Below are 19723 nucleotides of genomic sequence, written 5' to 3'. Positions count from 1 at the left end.
CGGGTCAGCGCCCCAACTCCCCAATTGGCCCTGCTCTGAGCCCAACCAGGGGCTGCACCTAGGGATTGGGCCTGCCCTCTGCCACCCGGGAGCAGACCTAAGCCAGCAGGTCGTTATCTCCCGAGGGGTCCCAGACTGCAAGAGGGTACAGGCCGGTCTGAGGGACCCCCCCTTCCCCCGAGTGCACAAATTTTTGTGCACCGGGCCTCTAGTATATATATATAATGTAAGTACCAATTTTAAGTACTTTCAGTTAAGATTCCTAAAAAGTGAGTGAATGTGTGTGGGAGGGGTTAGTATTGACAAAGTATAATAATAAAATAATAATAATAATAATAAATAATGGTTAGTATTTTATAATATACAGAATATTTATAAAAATTTGATCTATAAACACAAATTAATGAAGGTTTACTTCATACAAGTCTTTTCATTGAATACATTGGTGCTGCTATTTCTATATGATGTGATTTGTTTTGCAAACCTCTATCTACCTGTGTAAGCACAGAGGCCAAAATGTAATTTCATAATAAGAATATTTAAAAAATATTTCCATATTCCTAAAGACAAATTCTGGCACACTAAATCCATTTGATTGTTCTTTTTTTTTTTTTTTAATATATTTTATTGAGTTTTTCTTACAGAGAGGAAAGGAGAGAGATAGAGAGTTAGAAATATCGATGAGAGAGAAACATCGACCAGCTGCTTCCTGCACACTCCCCACTAGGGATGTGCCCGCAACCAAGGTATGTGCCCTTGACCGGAATCGAACCCGGGACCTTTCAGTCCGTAGGCCGACGCTCTATCCACTGAGCCAAACCGGTTTCGGCCATTTGATTGTTCTTGAGTATTATTTTGTTTTTACCTCAAATTCTTAGCAAATATTTTTTCCAAAATACTGAATTTTGAGTTTTAAAAAAGCAGCAAATATTGAATAAAATCTGAAGTGCTCAGGAGAACTGAAATGAACCAAGTATTTTCCAGCAACTACCACACAACCTAAGAAATATAATTTGAAACAGTAAAAGGGTATAAGTACTACCAGTAATCAAAGTAATTAAATAATTTTAAAATACAAGTGACCTATGATGATCTTTTAAAAAAGGAAACTGAAAATGCTGAAGTTCTAGTCTGAGAAACTTAGATAACATAGCTGCTCAGATTTTTAATGTCCATTTTCTGCAATAAAGCAGAAATGTATTTCCATTACATATCACATGCTTTCCCCAACATACCTGTGGAAAAACAAAAACTGTCAATGAACCAACTCTCAAATTCAGAGGCCATTTGTTTAAAAATAAGCAATGAAAAAGTTTCTGCTAAAACTTATGTATACTTGTAGAATCCAGACCCTCCTGTGCTTTTCTATATAAGGCTGCAACCAGAGCAAATTATGTTCCACAGCAAAGGCATAAAAAGCTGGGTAAGAATCTTGTTTCACAGCTACAAGTTAGAATTCTTGAAATTGCTATAAGGCTCACAGGGCAGACTCTTCTCTTCACAGAAATAAAAGCTCTACAATCTCTAGATTGTGTCTTACTTTTTCTCAAATGGGAAAAACAGCTCAGGGTTAATACACAACAAATCTATCTTAAGCTAAAACAACAGAGTTTATTATAATTCCCCAAATATTAAAGAGAGCTCTTAAGAATATAATTTGAATAAGGGTCATGAACTAGTTCAACATATTTCACTGATGATTTTATTAATTATAATGAATGCTGCTACTCTCTAAAAACGAATATATCAAAGAGGAAATAACCTCCTTGGCATGCTTACAGCTATACAACACATTAGTTTCATTATTTTCAAGTGCTAGTGCTGGAGGCTCAGAATAAGTCAACGGGAGGAGGACTTCAGTCACAGCAGTAAGCAGGTCTACTGAGCAGATAACGGAAACAAGCAAATAAGAGGTAAGTGTTTAGTAAATAATAGTTAATATATTTTTTCTTCAAAAATTGTGCTTCTATAATCTTTCATTTCTATATAGTTTAAAAAAAATGAAAAATTTACCAATGTTAAATGGAAAATTTTTAATATGGGATCTGTAGATTTTATGAATAAATGGTTTAATCTTCCTCTTAGCTTCCCCTCCTTTCCAAGGAAACTGAGACAGTTAAGAAAAAAAATTACTATTTAAAACAAACAAAAAACTGGTTCAAATCTAGCGAAAAGTGACACACTTGGAAAAAAATATCTGTTGCAGAAACATGCTTTCTTTACAAGATGAAATTACTAAAACAATTATTTGGATCCTAGTAATACCTGATTTTTTTCCCCTTCTCTCAAACTAAAGAAGTCCTAAAATGCTTTATGAAAACAGCATTTATATCAGCATTAAGATAAGCCTTGTCGGAAAAATAAAAATTTCTAGCTGGTAAAAAATTTACACTTTAGGTGGGGCTGAGAGTGTTTTTAGGTGTGTGGCTGGCTAGTGTGTACCAAAAAGTTCCATTCAGAACTATTTAGTACTTTGATGTTTATATTCTTCTGTACATATTCTAAGGTAAAGTTAACAACTCGTATTTTATTATAAATCACTAAATCACAGAAATATCAGGAACATGTTTATGGAAACTGGCTGCACTGTCACAAATGCACAAGAGACCTACTGTGAAGGGAAAGGCTACTAAGTTCAAGTGTTTGTCCTGTTTTTATAAAGTAAATAAAATAACACAATCCACATATTTTATACTTAGGGAAAACTCTCAGACATTCCAATTCTAACACAACTCTACCACTACAGAAGAAAAATAAAGAGAAACTAATAAAGTCTTTTTTTTACAGCTATCGTTTTCTTTCACTAAGCCTTCTGAAATCGGAGCCTCAGAATACTAAACTTGGGCTTTACCTACAGACATGGACAGATGCATGTGCGCTCTCATTTTAGAGAACTTGAAATTGTTCTGAAAGGAAGGAATCAACTTTGGCTTCAAGGATTTGGCATGGGTAAGAATGCCTTAAAAAAGCAGATGACCAGTTTATTTACTGACCATGCTGACCATTATCTGGAATCGGATCAAATCACAGAAAAACAGCAAATGGCTTTTTCTTACAGAACATCTGAACAAAGCACAATTACTGAGCTCATTTTGCAGAGTTCATTTGATCACTTAATCTCTTCTAACTGGTCTGGATTACAGACAGAATCGATACCAGAGGAAATGAAACAGATTGGTGAGGAACAGGGAAACAAGCCACGCTGGGCAGCTCTTCTGATAATCATGTTGATCATACCTACAATTGGTGGAAACATCCTTGTTATTCTGGCTGTTTCACTGGAGAAAAAGCTGCAGTATGCTACCAATTATTTTCTAATGTCCCTGGCAGTGGCTGATTTGCTGGTTGGATTATTTGTGATGCCAATTGCCCTCTTGACAATAATGTTTGGTAAGTATTTCACTTTGTTCCTGCCATCAAATCAAAGAACTATGATATACTATACTACTAGAATGAATACTTATTTAATCTTTAAAGGTGGACCTTGACTATTAAAACACAGAGTAAGTAAACAGTTTGCTTTTTAATAATTTTCTATGGTAGTTTTATTTATTCATTAAACCATTTTTTATTTTTCAATTATAGTTAACATATTATATTAGTTTCAGGTTTTCTATGGTAGTTTTAAAAAGCAAAAATAATTTCTTAGAAATAATTCTACTCCCTCCTTAGCCTAATAAAATAATTTGAAGTCATCTAGCAATATTCATTGATTCTGCATACATTACCAAAAAATTATAGTGAAGAACAGACATATACTTCAACTTTCCCATTATTAATGCTTTTTTACTTGACAAAGCCATAACTAGGACACTTCTGTAACAGTTATGTGCTGGGTTAATTATTAATGATAAGATCTTTGAAGCACTAAATTTTAATTTAAATCACCATTTAAAATTAGAATTATTCTAAAATTTCTTGTTGTATCCTTTTATAGTTTGTGTAATTTAGACTCAAACACAATTCTTACACATGTGTCATGTTTAAGAAAAAATTATGTTTAGATGCTGAAGGAAATGGTCCGGCTCAGAGTGTCCCAATAGATGACCCATGTGTTTAATTTTTATGATTTCTGACCATTCATGTCCTTGATACATATGTAAGAGGAATCAGATCTCTAGGTTATTAAAGTAAGTGACCAGCACCTGAGTTCTTTTTTTTTTTAAATATATTTTATTGATTTTTTTACAGAGAGAGGAAGGGAGAGAGATAGAGAGTTAGAAACATCGATCAGCTGCCTCCTGCACATCTCCCAGTGGGGATGTGCCCGCAACCCAGGTACATGCCCTTGACTGGAATCGAACCTGGGACCTTTCAGTCCGCAAGCCGACGCTCTATCCACTGAGCCAAACCAGTTTCGGCGCACCTGAGTTCTTAACAAAAAATGTAGTCTGACACTGAAGTATTAGTTTGTTATTACAAAAAGATAATATTAAAATGATATAAGTAGTTTCTGATTCAGGTATATCATCTTTAGTTATAGAATTTGAGTAAATACAAATAATTCTGTTGATGAATTATGAGGATTCCTAAGAATCAATATTAAGAGTATATTTAACTTATTCAATGTTTGGTGTAAATTGGTATTCACTTCATTAAGCGCTTAAGAAAAATAATTATTTGTAAGAGAATAGGGCTTCCTGGAATTATGTTTATATGACAAAGACAAAAATACTTCAGGTTATAGAAGTAAAATTTATTTAACTTCAATGCATATTAGGAGATGAAGAAAAACTGCCATTCAAAAATATTATATTCAGGTTGAAACACTACATGTTTATACTTATAGAAAAGATATCTAAAATTAAGCACTTGATCCCCCAAATATAACCAAATGGTGATGGGCTGAAACTTCCCATTTTAAGCCAATATTTATGCAGGCTTTAATTTCTGTGGCAGAGCAATCAGTGAGTAAGTTCTGCTGCTTTAATAGGTTCTCTAATCATTCATACTGTCTATCCATTTATTCTCCTCCCTTTTATAAATTCATAATCTTTTGAATAATCTAGTGCTACACATAACCGTGAAAAATAATTAAGAAATCTTACTTTTAAAAGAGAACCTAAACAATTTTGAGTCTCAATAAAATTTAAAAGAAATACAGTAAATGAGGATTATGTAGGAACATTTATGCATATTTAGTAAAGACTGTACAGGTACTGGATTCCAGTTCTTATCTCCATATACATAATAGTAGCCTAATATGTAAAATCATACTCCTTAAAGCTGTACTTTGCTAGGCATACAGAAAATGTTAAAATGTTCACCTCCTACTACCATAAAATTTAACTGATAAGTTAAATAAATGAGATTGAACAAGTTATGTAGAAGTAAATTTTAACTTTAATATCCCAAGTCCATAAATATCAAACATCTACTATATATAAAATACTGTGGTAGATATTTATAAATTATCAGCTAAATAGTTAAGGAATTTGAAAAGGCAAAGCTCCATAGTATTAAAGTGAGGTGATAAACGAAACACAAAAATAAATGAGAGGTAATTCCATGTATTCCATGGGAAAAGAATAGGTATCCAGCAGCTGAAAACTAAGGTTATATTATTTAAAGTTTTGGGGCCCAAGATATCCTTAGCAAAAAAAAGTTAGCAGGAAATCCAACATATTTTAATGAACATAGAACATCTTTCTATTTATGTCCAAAATAATATATGTATTTTTAACTACATTACATTCTTTCAAGTATAGGGTATCCCCAAAAAATGTATACACATATTTTGAATAATTATAAAGGCAGTGTTTATTAAAATACATTTATTTTCAAAACTGAGCTACTAACTGTTAAAGTATATATACATTTTTAGGAGAACAACCTGTATTAGTTAATTTTAAATTACAAAATAAAATCTTTCATAGCCCCAAACACTTTTACTATCAGTAATCAAGCTGTATAGTAGGGCTAGATTTTTTTTTTAATGAATTAACCCGAGCACTTAACCACTATTTAAAACATTTCATTACTTCATTACTGAATACATTGCATTTCTATGTGAAAGTATATGAAGAAAATGCATGCTGTCCTCTTTAAAACTTCAAAACAATGCATTCAAAAATTAGGAATTGCACAAATTATAAGACTTCAAATATTAAGAAATTTTGACGGCCCTTTATATGCTAATAATTAGTAAGACTTCCTAAATTAATTAGTAAGAATTTCTAACTTTAAATGGAACAGATTTTGTATATTTTCTTTCATTACAGAGAGAATCCTCAGAACTTCTGCAAGTCTGTACAAACAAAAGTATCTCTAGTGCTATACACATAAAAAGTTAACTACCACTATGATGATGAGTGATTTTAGTTATTTCAGGGAAATTCAATTAAAGTAACAAAGAAACTTTATATTAGCTAATATTTTAATAAAATTAAGTTTTAAAAAGAAGAGAGCACTGAATTTTTAAAAAGTGGCTCTTATACTATACCAAGGGCTATTTTATTCCACCAATGATTTACATAATATTTGATTATATATTGTTTGAATTTTTATTTTACCAAGATTATGACTCCTGGTATAACATGGTTTTTCAAATGAGTTGTGCTCTGTCAACTTTTCTGTCACTTGTTCCTCTCTGGCTTTAACACCCCTATTATATGGTTCTATTTTTTTTTTTACTGTCTTGCCTATACATTCCTAAAATCTAGGATCACAAATTAGTAACTTATAGCTTAAGTCCTGAAAATGCCTACATCAGAAATAACTAGTTAGGACACAAAGGAAAACAGAACAACATATGCTAATATAAAAGAGGATGTTCACAGTGTAAGAATTTCTCTAAACGCTTCCTTTTCTCATTATATAAATACTAGGGGCCCGATGCACAAATTTGTGCAAGAGGCTTGGCCCTCGCAGCTCCGGCTTCGTCCGGAAGGACATCTGGAAGGTCATTTGGCTGTCCGGTCTAATTAGCATATTACGCTTTTATTATTACAGATTTACAGCATTTGGTCATCCATTGGTCATTATTGGTTTATTTAGAGGGAAAGGAAGGGAGAGAGATAGAAACATCGATGAGATGAAAAACATCATCAATCAGCTACCCTCCACTTGCCTTCCTACTGGGGATCGAGCCTGCAACTCAGGCATGTGCCTGTACTGGCAAATCCTTCCTGGGCCGACACTCAATCTCTGAGCCACACTGGCCAGGCAGGGTAGCAGTAATTTAACTAAACTGTCTGATAACTTATTTCCCATAGATTGACTCTTAGATATACCTTTCTTTCTTTTTATGTAAATCTGCAACTGTTCCATTTTAAATAAGTTCTTATGGAAATAAGCTGGACATAATACATTACAACAAATAAATGAAATTATAAATCATTAAAACAAATTGAAACTCCTCATAAAAACAACATAAAGTTTTGGAATAGTTAACGCATCTTACCATATCCACTGAATCTTTTATAGTTATTCTGAATAGTAAGAAACCTTTCTTACCTTGAGCCTATGAAATTAATACTAACTGAAAAGATAATTTTAGAATGAAAGCATATGGACTAGAAAAAAGTCCCTTTATAAAATGAAAATGTCTAGAATTGTTTTTAATTTGTATAAATTCTTAGATTACCTGAATCTATTGAGGCAATTACATAAACCGTTTTTTCTTTTTGCTTTGTATAAAAGATTTATATTAATATAGTCATCTATTTATTTTATGTTAGTTTCATAAAATGTCTACTCACTAGTATTTCATAAAACTTGGAATCATAAAGCTTAATCCAAAGGATCCATCTCTCTTAATCCTAAACCTCATAGTCTCTTTCTTTCTTTTCTTGTTTTGTTAATCCTCACCGGAGGATATTTTTTCCATTGATTTTTAGAGAGAGTAGAAGGGACAGGGAGAGACAGAGAGAGAAACATCAATGTAGAGAGATACAGCACTCATCCAGGACTGAAATCAAGCCTGCAACCAAGGTACGGCGCCCTTGACTGGAACTGAATCAGAACCCTTCAGTCCACTGGCCAACACTCTAACCAATAAGCCAAACTGGCTAGGGCAGTCTCTTTTCTTTTCAGAGAAAATTCTCTTCCATGCCTCCATATTTCTACTATTTTCAATAAGAAAGCATTGAATCAACAAAATTATAGCGATCTGAACTGACTTTAATACCTATTTCCTGTTCCAAAACTGGAGTTATAAAATAAATTCATTGGAAAATGAGGCTAATGAGGCTTCATAGGTTGAATTAAATTAGCACTAGAGAACTTTCCCTCCTAGCCCACAATTAGGAATATGTGGATCAGATAATATAATTCCAAAGACATGTTCTTTTTATATGAGAGTTCTTTGTGGCTTCCCATTCATGGCTACTAGATTTATGATTAAAATTTTCCAGATCTTTTTTTATACTTTTTTTTTATTGATTTCAGAGAGGAAGGAAGGAGAGGGAGAGATAGAAACATCAATGATGAAAGAATCATTGATTGGCTACCTCCTGCACACCCCACACTGGGCATCAAACCTGCAACCCAGGCATGGGCCCGGACCAGGAATCGAACCGTGACCTCCTGGTTCATAGGGCGATGCTCAACCACCGAGCCATGCCGGCCGGGCTCCAGATCTTAATTTTAAAAAATATAACCCATAGTTAGAATAGCTAAATAGGCAAGTTTAAAAAAATTATTTGCAACCCATTAACAAGAACTTACATGCATATATGCATAACCCATCGATAGGCAATAGTGCAGGGAAGGGCTGGGAAGGGGGTGGGAGTGAGGTGGAGGGGTCAATGGGGAAAAAAAGAGCAAGCCTATGTAGTACTTTCAACAATAAAGATAAAATTTAAAATAATAATAAACAAAAATAAATAAAGCCTAAGATATGACATTAATTATCTGGCTTTTACAATCCTTAACTATGATCAGTATCTGTGGATGCAGCCCCAGACTTGAGCATTTTTCTATTTCCTACTCATCCTCAATCTAGAATTTCAGGACAGTTCAGAACACAGCTCACTGTAAGCAGTTTACACTGCAAAACTCTTAATCACACGCAACTCTGTTCCCTCTACTAAGACCGCTGGTTTGCTTAAGCTTAGGGCAAACATTGCTATCTTGGACTGCACTGGTCTTTTCCCACTAATTAACAGAAATCTGAATAAGACAGCTAAAAGGGAGAAAATTTAATTGATTCTTTCTACACACAAATTTTTCTGCCACTCTTTATTTTGAGGTTTCCCATAAGTTCCTTTCTGAGGCATTCTGAGTGCCCAGCCTACATTAGCTAATATCAAGCCAGACACAACCTTTCCCAGGAAGTCTTCAGTGTTTCTTAAACATTAATTGCATACATATCACCCTGGTATCTTGTTCAACTGCAGAATCTGATTCAAGTGTCTGGGATGAGGCCTAAGAACTTGCAGTTCTAACAAGTTCCCAGGTTATGCTGATCCTTGATCTGAAGAGCACACTTTGAGTGGCAAGGCTTGAAAGAATACTTTCAAATTTTGATAATTAAATGATCCCTCTCATATTCAGAGACTTAACTGTACCTGAATTCACTCATCTGCAAAATCAGTGATATAATCTCTAAGGTCCCTTCCAGCTCAGTGACTCTATAATTTATTATCTTCATCCCTTATCCTCACCCCCAATTCAGTGAAGTAGAAATGATATAATAGTAATTTACTTAAGAATATGAATTACTCTTTCCACCTGATACTGTAATCCTTTTTCTAAAGAAGCTGCTGAACATGGAATCAAATACCACGCAATAATTTACCCTTTCTGAACAAAAATTCATACTGATTTTGTTATTACGTTCCTAAGAAGAAACATTTTATTTTTTAAAATATATATATTTTATTGATTTTTTACAGAGAGGAAGGGAGAGGGATAGAGTTTGAAACATCAATGAGAGAGAAACATCGATCAACTGCCTCCTGCACACCCCCACTGGGCATTTTGGGCTCACTTCTAGCAATAACTAGCAACATGAGCCTTGTATAGAAAACTCATTTGGTGAAATAATTAAGTGAAATTATTTGAGTTTTCTTTTTGACAGAAATAGCTCTTGTGCCCGCAACCAAGGTACATGCCCTTGACTGGAATCGAACCTGGGACCCTTCAGTCTGCAGGCTGACGCTGTATCCACTGAGCCAAACCGGTTAGGACAGAAGAAACATTTTAATATGTTGACCTGGCTAACTTTCTGTGAAGTATCCAAATATTTTTTCACTGAAATCCTACTTGATTCTTGGAAAAAAACAAAAAAAAAAGTAACTGAATTCAAGTCTATAAAACTTCTTTCTCTAAATTATGGTCTTTTTTTTTTTTTGGCCTAGGGCGCTAATCTCTCTACTGCTAGGCTTCTTGAGTTTAAACAGTTTACAATAAAAGGGCTGGTTGGTGCTCTGAAATCCTGAGAAGTTATCTTTGTCCTCCTTCAATTATCTCAATCATCTTATGCCTGTCAAAATTAGATACACTTGCAAAAACCAGGAAAAGCAGTTCATATTTTGTCAGCGGACATAGGACAAGCTGTAAAAAGGATTTATTTAATCCTCACCTGAAGATATGTTTATTATTGATTTTAGAAAGAGAGGAAAGGGGCGGGAGGGAGAGAAGGGGAGACGCAGAGACAGCAATGTGAGAGCAGATGTGAGAGCAGAACATAGATGGGCTCCCTCATGCATGTCCCCTATCAGGGATTGAGCCCACAACCTGGGCACTAGGAATCGAACTGACAACCTTTTGGTGCATAGGATGACACCCAACCAACTGAGCCACACAGGCCAGCGTGGCTCATGAATACATTTTAGTTTGAAACTACAAATCTGTATGTGGTGGGTATATGCATAATACGTAATGTAGCAAATCTCTTATGTATGGATACTTGTCTAGTAAATTTATTGGAAAGCTATGTAGAATATTCAATACCATATCCAAAACCTTACATTTTAAAAAAGTTTATATTTCTTAAATGCTTAAGACTGTATGAGGTATATGGTGTTTTTTAAAAATAAGAGTTTGTTAAATAAATTAAGTACTATGTCTAATCCTGAGATTTTCTGTTTAAACCAAAAGTTTGTATCACTTATTCATCTCCGTAACTTGAAGTGAATGATGGGACTTGAAAGGATAATAATCTACTTTTCCTCAGTATAACCTGAAGCCATTTCTTTTATAAGCTTTATTTAAGAGCTATTTCTGTCAAAAAGAAAACGCAAATAATTTCACTTAATTATTTCACCAAATGAGTTTGCTATACAAGGTCCATGATGCTAGTTATTGCTAGAAGTGAGCCCAAATCCCAGGCATCACTGATAATTTCATTCTAATACTCTTTTTTTTTTTTTTTGCCACATTACATTGCTTCCTCCATATGGTAAAAGATTTTCTTCTTACATAACAGCAGCTTAAAAATAAAATTTTATTTGAATAGCAAGGTCAAGTTCCAGGTGCAACATCCTATAAATTTTTTAAAATCACAAAAGGAATAGACAAAACAGCAAAGGTCACAATAATGCTACACACTGATTTAGAAAAGGGTTTTAATTATAAGAACAAAAATATATTTAGAAGGTACCATCTGCAGAAATATATTTTTAATATTATTGATTCCATTATCTGAAGTTAAAATATTATCTTGCAGTTTGTCATTAAATTTCAGGTAAACAAACAAAAAAAGGTTAAAAAATATGTAGCACTTTGAAGAAAAACTGCAGATTGAAGGTTGTCATTTTGCTGAAGAAATGTTTTTGTTTTGTTTTTCTTTCTTTCAGAGGCTATGTGGCCCCTCCCACTCGTTCTATGCCCTGCCTGGTTATTTCTTGATGTTCTTTTTTCTACTGCATCCATTATGCATCTCTGTGCCATTTCAGTGGATCGTTATATAGCCATCAAAAAGCCAATCCAGGCTAATCAATATAACTCACGAGCTACAGCATTCATCAAGATTACAGCGGTGTGGTTAATTTCAATAGGTATGTCGGAAATGTCAGGGTGCAGGGTGGTATATATAGCCTTTGGTTCCATTTAGCTAGAATTCCAGGCCTGGTGGGTTATGAAACTCAGCACAAAAAGTCAAGGCAGCTTACTGACACATCTACACAAGCTCCTATGCCATCACATTAATCATACAGCTTCTAAACTATACTACCAGCAAAAAGTATTAAAAAGCAGAAAAGTTCATGTCCTCAGAAAGATCCATTTTCATGTTTACTGATCTATCTCCCAGTTTTGATTTTAACTTGCAGGAAGAGTAAGTCTAAAAAAACAGTTTTCATATTTGTTAACAGATCACTAAGGTCTAGGTAGCATACAGAATCCCAAAATATTAAAATAACAACAAGAACAACAAAAAAGCATTTTAAATCACATCTAAGAAGACAAATAGAAGAAAAAAAAACAGTCCAAGTATTTTGTATGCAGGTATCAAAGATCATAAATTCATCTTGGAAGCAAATATGTGTATATACTAAAGGCAGTCAACTTCTAAGTGTTTTGAATATGTTTAATTAGAAGTTTTAAAAGAGATACAAATGATGTTCAGAAATGATTTATGGAAAGCAATCATATTTCTTCTGAACAGTTTTATGGCTCTATGCCCATCTTCAATAGCTGCTATAATATAGTATCTTAGCATAAAGCACAGCATAAATAACTCAAACCTCTTATAAGTTAATATTAGAAAAACAAACAAATTCACAATTACTATGATCATTCAAGTCGTCATGGTATAAAATATTCAAAGAGGAAAGAAAAAAATCAAGAGATCTAGCATGCTAAAAGGAAAGCAAGAAAAGATGTGACTTCTCTCTAATCAGAAAAGAACACTGGGGCAAAAAAGCAAGACACTGAAGTTAAACCTTTATATTCCTGAAATAACGACATCAGGGCCAAACCTCTTAAGAAGCCTGGAGGTAAAAGAAAGGAGTGGTACTCCTCTGGCTTAGGAAGAAAGTAGGGTCAAAGAAAAGTCTATTCAGAATGGAGAGATTTGCAAACAGTTTGGAGGGCAGAGCCGGATTGACAGCAGAAGAGGCTCCCCTAAAGGAAGCTAGGGAAAAGGCATGGAAGATAATAGGTGACAATTACCAATATTTAAAGTGGAGAGGAGGAAACCTAAAATAGTTCACTTCAAAAGACCCACATCTTTTGGGGTAGGGTGGGAAGAATAGGCAAGGGAAGGAAGAAAATAGGAAAAATGAATTCTTAAGAATTAAAACATTTGAAACTGTGAAATATGATCAAGCCAATATATAAACAGCTTGTTGGTAGATGTGGTGCCTCAATTAAGGCTGGATAACATGAATTTATAAATTGATCAAAATTGTATTGAGCATCTATGATGTGCTAGGTACTAAGACTACAAAGATGAATAAGAAAAAGAATCTTTGCCTGGCCAGTGTGGCTCAGTGGTTTAGCGTTGAGCCATGAACCAAGAGGTTACTGGTTCAGTTCCGGGTCAGGGCACATGCCCAGCTTTCGGGCTCAATCCCCAGTAGGGGCATGCAATGTTTCTCTCTCATTGATGTTTCTATCTCTCTATCCCTCTGCTTTCCTCTCTCTCAAATCAATTTTTTAAAAAAAGATTAAAAAAAATATCTTTATACTCAAGGAAGGAGATACAGACAAAAATTAGGCTAATACAAAGATATAAGTATGCAGGAAAAAAAAAAGAATAAAAAGACCCCAGATTTATGGTGTTGGAAGGAATCTTACAAATCTACTCTTTCCTTTTATAGATGAGAAAAAATCTAGAGGTTTAAATGGTTGGCGTAAGGATTCTTACAGCTTTTCAGCATCAAGGCCAAGATCAATGCTCTTTTCATTTCATCACACTTTGTCTTGTAGAACCAATGACAATTTAGTAACTTTGCAAAAGAAAAGCTGATGATGGGGTTAGTTCGGTTTTTAAATTCTTCAAAGCACTAAAAAAACTCACTTTCTTCTTCTGGATTTATGATTATCCAAGGTAACACTTAGCAATAGTAAGATATTAAAGGAGAATAAGAAGAGAAGGGTTTAAAAAGTACCAGTGGAAACATTTGTATTGGCCAACAATCTGGCTGAGAATGTAATGTGAGCCTTGATAAGGTTAATGGAATGTGAAAATAGAGAAGGAATGATGGACTAGAGGTCAAGGTAACAGTAAAGAGAAGTTCTACAGTAAGGAAGATTAGAAGGGCAAGAAAGGGAAATATAAGTGTTCATAATTTTAGATAAGGGATAATTTTAAGTGGATTTAAAAAAGGCTTCAGGAGTGCAAACAATAATAATTGCAGTTGAGAAGTTCAAGAACATAAAATTAAGGTGTAAGGGTCATCATTGGGATAAGGTCATAGGAGATGTTAGCAATGGAATAGTGGAGAGGAAGACTATAACAAGGAGCTATCAAGCAAGATAACAAATGTCCAGGAAGTGGTAGATAAATGGAGAATAGAGTGGTATAAGTCAATTAAATAGACTTTAAAAGGGAAATGTTGTTTTGGAAAGAAGAGTGTAATGATTACCTGGAAGTAAGACAGTAGAGCAGGGTTCAGCCAACTTTTTCTGTAAAGGGCAAAATAGTTGCCACAACTATTCAACTCTGCAGCAGAACAAAAGCAGCCATAGAAATACGTTAACCATGAGTATGGCTATAATCCAATAAAATTTTATTTACAAAAAGAGAAGGCAGGCCAGATTTAGCCTTCAAGTTGTAGTTTGCTGACCCCTAGTGTAGAATAGTTAAGTATACAGAATCCTCTTTCTGGTGGTAGTCCTGCAGAAAAGTAGAAAAAGCAGTGGCCTCCACTGGAAAGGTTTGAGGAAAACTTTCTTGTCAAGGGCTCTTTAGCTACCATAAAAAAGGCTGTGCAGATAAAGGAGTACTTTTAGATTCATAAAACAACACAAGGATTCTAGAGGTTCCTAAATATTAATTCAGTCTTATTTTAAAATATCTGCTCTTTCAAAGGGAAAAGATTCAGGCTAACCCTTGTGTTACTTGTCTTCCTAATAAACTACTCCACCAAGCAAAATAATATTTAACTATTTATAGTATTTAAAGTATTAGAAAATTAGCATGAGGTATATTTCTTTCATATCTATTAGAGGAATTCAATCCTAAAATAAATTTCATGATTCACATAGTCTTAGAATTTTAAGTAGCATTTTTTAAAAACAATGAACCCCTTAGTTTTCCCTAAGAAGGAGGAAAAGGTTAAAAGACATTCACAAACATCAAAAGGTAAAACTACCTGTTAAAAGAAACCATGTAATGTCAAGATGATACTAATTCAGAATTAATATGTTGTATGAACATACTCTGACATCTCTTAGAACAGTGGTTCTCAACCTTCTGACCCTTTAAATACAGTTCCTCATGTTGTGACCCAACCATAAAATTATTTTTGTTGCTAACTTCATAACTGTAATGTTGCTACGGTATGAATCGTAATGTAAATGTCTGATATGCAGGATGGTCTTAGGCGACCCCTGTGAAAGGGTCGTTCGACCACCAAAGGGGTCGCGACCCACAGGTTGAGAACCGCTGTCTTAGCACAACTAACTACATTGAATAAGATAAAAGCAGAGTCTCTTGAATACCTTTTCCTTAAGCTGAGATAGATCAACAAACAAAAATAGATGATGAGAAGTAGAGAGTAAATGAAGACATTCTCTACTATTCTATGAACATATATTTTTAGGAAAGCTTTAATATAAACCTGAAATCATTAGCCAACGTCTGTTTAAAAAATAGCAGATTTGCTTACTTAGGCTCTATTTTTCAAATCTTCCCTTAAGTGCTTTGACAGATTCTGTATTGTGGGTACCAGGAATTACAATATCCTAACCACATAAAGTCACTAAAATAAACTTTAAGAGGACCTAATCTAAGAATCAAAAGTCATAAAATTAATTTATCTTATTTCCTCTTTCTTAGGCATTGCTGTTCCAGTCCCTATTAAAGGGATAGAAACTGATGTGGGTAATCCAAATAACATCACTTGTGAACTGACAAAAGATCGTTTTGGCAATTTCATGCTCTTCGGCTCACTGGCTTCCTTTTTTATGCCTCTGGCGATCATGATTGTCACCTACTTTCTCACTATACATGCTTTACGAAAGAAAGCTTACTTGGTCAGAAACAAGCCATCTCAACGCCTAACGTGGCTGGCTGTGTCCACAGTTTTCCAAAGGGAGGAAACACCTTGTTCCTCACCTGAAAAAGTGGCAATGCTGGATGGTCCTCACAAGGACAAAACTCTGCCCAACTCAAGCCAAGATATACTTATGCGAAGAATGTCCACAGTTGGAAAAAAGTCACTGCAGACCATTTCCAATGAACAGAGAGCCTCAAAGGTTCTAGGGATTGTGTTTTTCCTCTTTTTGCTTATGTGGTGCCCCTTTTTTATTACAAACATAACTTTAGTTTTATGTGATTCCTGCAACCAGACTACTCTCAAAATGCTCCTGGAGATATTTGTGTGGATAGGCTATGTTTCCTCAGGCGTGAATCCTTTAGTCTATACCCTCTTCAACAAGACATTTCGGGATGCATTTGGCCGATACATCATCTGCAATTACCGGGACACAAAATCAGTAAAAACTCTTAGAAAGTGCTCTAGTAGTATCTTCCGGAATACGATGGCAGAGAACTCTAAGTTTTTCATAAAACATGGGATACGAAATGGGATTAATCCTGCTATGTACCAAAGCCCAAGGAGGCTCCGAAGTTCAACCATTCAGTCTTCTTCAATCATTCTACTAGATACACTTCTTCTCACCGAAAATGAAGGTGACAAAACTGAAGAGCAAGTCAGTTATGTATAGAATAAATGACAGTTTTCATTTAATATAATGATGAGCAGGATGATGAAGCAGATATGAATGAAACAAGAATTATGTAAAGAACTTAATTCATGTATCATATCATCTCTTTAAACTAAGAGTTATGTATTAAAAGTATCCAATTTTCTTTATTTGAACACAATTACTCCATGAAAAAAAATCATTTTGTACAGCTGCAAATTAAAATAATCCAGCAGTCTGGTTAAATGTTGAGGTATTCAAATGAAATAAAATTAAATAAATCAATACATCTCAGGCTTACAAATGTCTTCATAAGAATTTATTTAGTTCCTACTTGTATGCAAAGCTGTGCTACAAGTGAAATAAAACAAAACAAAGCATTATCCTTGTCTTCAATGCCTTAAAAGCATAAGGTATAACAACAGTGATAGGAACAGAGGACTAGGAATAAGTGTATAAAATAATGATCACTTCTGGAGATAAGAAGTTAAGATTGTCATTTATAGTGTGGGTTAGTTAGTAGTCATAATTTGCTTTCATCAGGAAATTGCCTTAATGGAAGGGGTAGGGAGGACAGCAGTTGGATATCACACAAAATAGTAGGATCTTAGAACTGTAGCCATTTATTAAATAGCTGATACCAGGGATCTATTCAGCAGAGGTGGATCTACTAGAGGAGGAGAAAACAAATGAAATCACTTTTGGGTACCTAAACCTTCTTAAATAACATGTGCAAGCTGGAGGCATGAGACCTCAATCCAGGAACCTAAACTTGAATGGTCTCGTAAGTTGAGATCATGGCTGCCAAAGCTTACCCAAAGACATGGTTGAACTTCGGGCACAAACATTTTTTATTTACCCTCTCATTTTTTCATTTTGTACCACTAGATCTGAGAATTAATTCAATCTGTCATTTACTAGCCAGTTGATTGAATTTAAAGATACTAAATTTCTCTGAGCTGCAGTTTCCTCATTTACATTTCATAGGATTCTTATGGGGGTGAATATAGTAAATGGTAGACAATTCTTTTTACTTTTTAAAATTTTATTTTTATGCTACTCTCATATATTTAGGCTGAGGGGGTGTACAGTAGAAGATAGCACATATCTTAGCTTTTTCTTTTCATGTTGATCCATTCTTATGCTTCAACCTATTATTCTATTGCTCTCCTCAACACAACTCAGTTTTAAAAAAGAAAATCCTCGCTCAGGACATGCTTTTTATTTATTTTAGAAATAGAGGAAGGGAGAGGGAGGGAGGGGGAGAGTATGAGGGAAGGAGAGAGAGAGACAGACAGAGAGAGCGCGCGCGCACGCAATCGGCTGCCTTGTGTATGTGCCCCGACCGGGTATTGAATCCACAACCTGAGTATGTGCCCTGACCAGGAATCAAGCCCACAGCCCCTTGGTGCATGGGACAACGCTCCAACCCACTGAGCACACTGGCCAGGGCGCAACTCAATTTTAAAAAATTACTTCAAGAAACATGTTGGCTATTACTCAGCCCAAGTAAACCAGGTATATATTCTCCAAATGAAATGGGAGAATCCATTCCTATAATCTGGGAGATATAAATATATATATATCTTACAAGCTCTATGTCATCTGCCAAAAGGAGTATATCTTACAAATACAATTCCTAAATTATCAAAGCTTTAGGCACTTATCCTCACCAGTCTAAGATTTTTCAGCAACATTAAGGATAGGCTATCTCAAATAATTTATGTTCCTAAAACAACAACAACAACAAAAATTCTTTTCAGTTTTGGTTCCAGTCTCTAATATGATGGAATTGGGATATGTTAATATTTGTATTCATGCAAAGTCTTGTGAGATTTAGTTTTCAGACATCACTGTCTTTCAAATGGTATCTTATGTATCTGACGGTATCTATAAGTATTTCAGGAAATCTAAATACTAGAGATAGCAATCACACTGCCAAGCTCTAGTTCTAGACCAGCCGTGGGCAAACTACGGCCCACGGGCCGGATTCGGCCCGTCTGAAATGAATAAAACTAAAAAAAAAAAAAAAAAGACCATACCCTTTTATGTAATGATGTTTACTTTGAATTTATATTAGTTCACACAAACACTCCATCCATGCTTTTGTTCCGGCCCTCCGGTCCAGTTTAAGAACCCACTGTGGCCCTCGAATCAAAAAGTTTGCCCACCCCTGTTCTAGACAATCCAGAGTAGAACTACCTTCCAACATGTTCTACATTGCCTCCAAATATGTGTATGTGCTTAAACATACGCTCACCTATAAAATTAACTATTAGACCTTTAAACTATTTAGCTTCAATTTCTGAAAGAATAAAAAACTCTTTGCTTGCAGTTAGCTGAGAGATCTTTCTAGTTAATGAATGAGGGCATTCTACTATTTCCAGAAGATTCTAGAAAATGAAATACAAACCCAATATAAACTATTTCTGAAAAAAAGTACAATATAGCACAATATTTTTACCACTTTGATACATAATTGATATTTATATTTCAGAATACTTTAATTTTTAAGCAAATCTCAAAAGTTAACTAATCCTATGGCAACACAGAAACTCTGTTTACTAATCTTCTTACCTTCGAAGAAAAGGACTAGGTTGTACCTCTCTAGAAGAATAATTTTGGAGTTTGCAGCTCCGTGGAACCATAAAAGACACACTCAGGGGGCAGGCTCAGTGAGCACCAAAGCCCCATCGAAGCAAGTCTAGCCCCAGAGGGGTGTCTCCAGTACAGAAGTTCTCCCACTGCAGACACAGCTGATTCTCACAGCCAATTGGCCTGGAGATCAATTCCTCACAGTGATAACTACAATAATCAAGGCTTAACTACAACAAGACTGTGCACAAAGCCCACAAGGGGGTGCACCAAGAGTGTCTACGTCAGGTAATTGGGGAGGCTGAGCCACTGGGCCCTATAGGACACTTAGCACAGAAAGCCACTCTATCGACACAGTGAAGCATAAAAC

At 34.8% G+C, this 19723-nt stretch overlaps 2 protein-coding genes across 3 annotated transcripts in view; one reads left to right on the top strand and one right to left on the bottom strand.

Moving 5' to 3' along the window:
* The window catches only part of PSMD1 (proteasome 26S subunit, non-ATPase 1), an 86359-nt gene that overhangs the window by 31553 nt on the left and 35083 nt on the right, over positions 1-19723 (bottom strand). The gene's annotated exons all lie outside the window — the stretch shown is intronic.
* On the top strand, positions 2700-17928 carry HTR2B (5-hydroxytryptamine receptor 2B). Its single transcript, XM_006760412.2, has 3 exons — positions 2700-3390; positions 11742-11942; positions 15890-17928. The coding sequence occupies exons 1-3, from the start codon at positions 2868-2870 to the stop codon at positions 16777-16779; spliced, it is 1614 nt and encodes a 537-aa protein (XP_006760475.1). The 5' UTR covers positions 2700-2867; the 3' UTR covers positions 16780-17928.

The sequence above is a fragment of the Myotis davidii genome, unplaced genomic scaffold (assembly GCF_000327345.1).
Source record: "Myotis davidii unplaced genomic scaffold, ASM32734v1 scaffold370, whole genome shotgun sequence".
NCBI classification, from domain to species: domain Eukaryota; kingdom Metazoa; phylum Chordata; class Mammalia; order Chiroptera; family Vespertilionidae; genus Myotis; species Myotis davidii.
Note: the sequence above shows the minus strand (reverse complement) of the source record. Positions and strands in the feature narration are given on the sequence as shown.

Excerpts from the sequence above, each read along its gene's own strand:
- HTR2B (XM_006760412.2), top strand. The coding sequence starts at position 2,868 with ATGCATGTGCGCTCTCATTTTAGAGAACTTGAAATTGTTCTGAAAGGA. Across the intron at positions 3,391-11,741 it reads CCTCTTGACAATAATGTTTG|AGGCTATGTGGCCCCTCCCA; the intron begins GTAAGTATTTCA and ends TCTTTCTTTCAG. Across the intron at positions 11,943-15,889 it reads GGTGTGGTTAATTTCAATAG|GCATTGCTGTTCCAGTCCCT; the intron begins GTATGTCGGAAA and ends CCTCTTTCTTAG.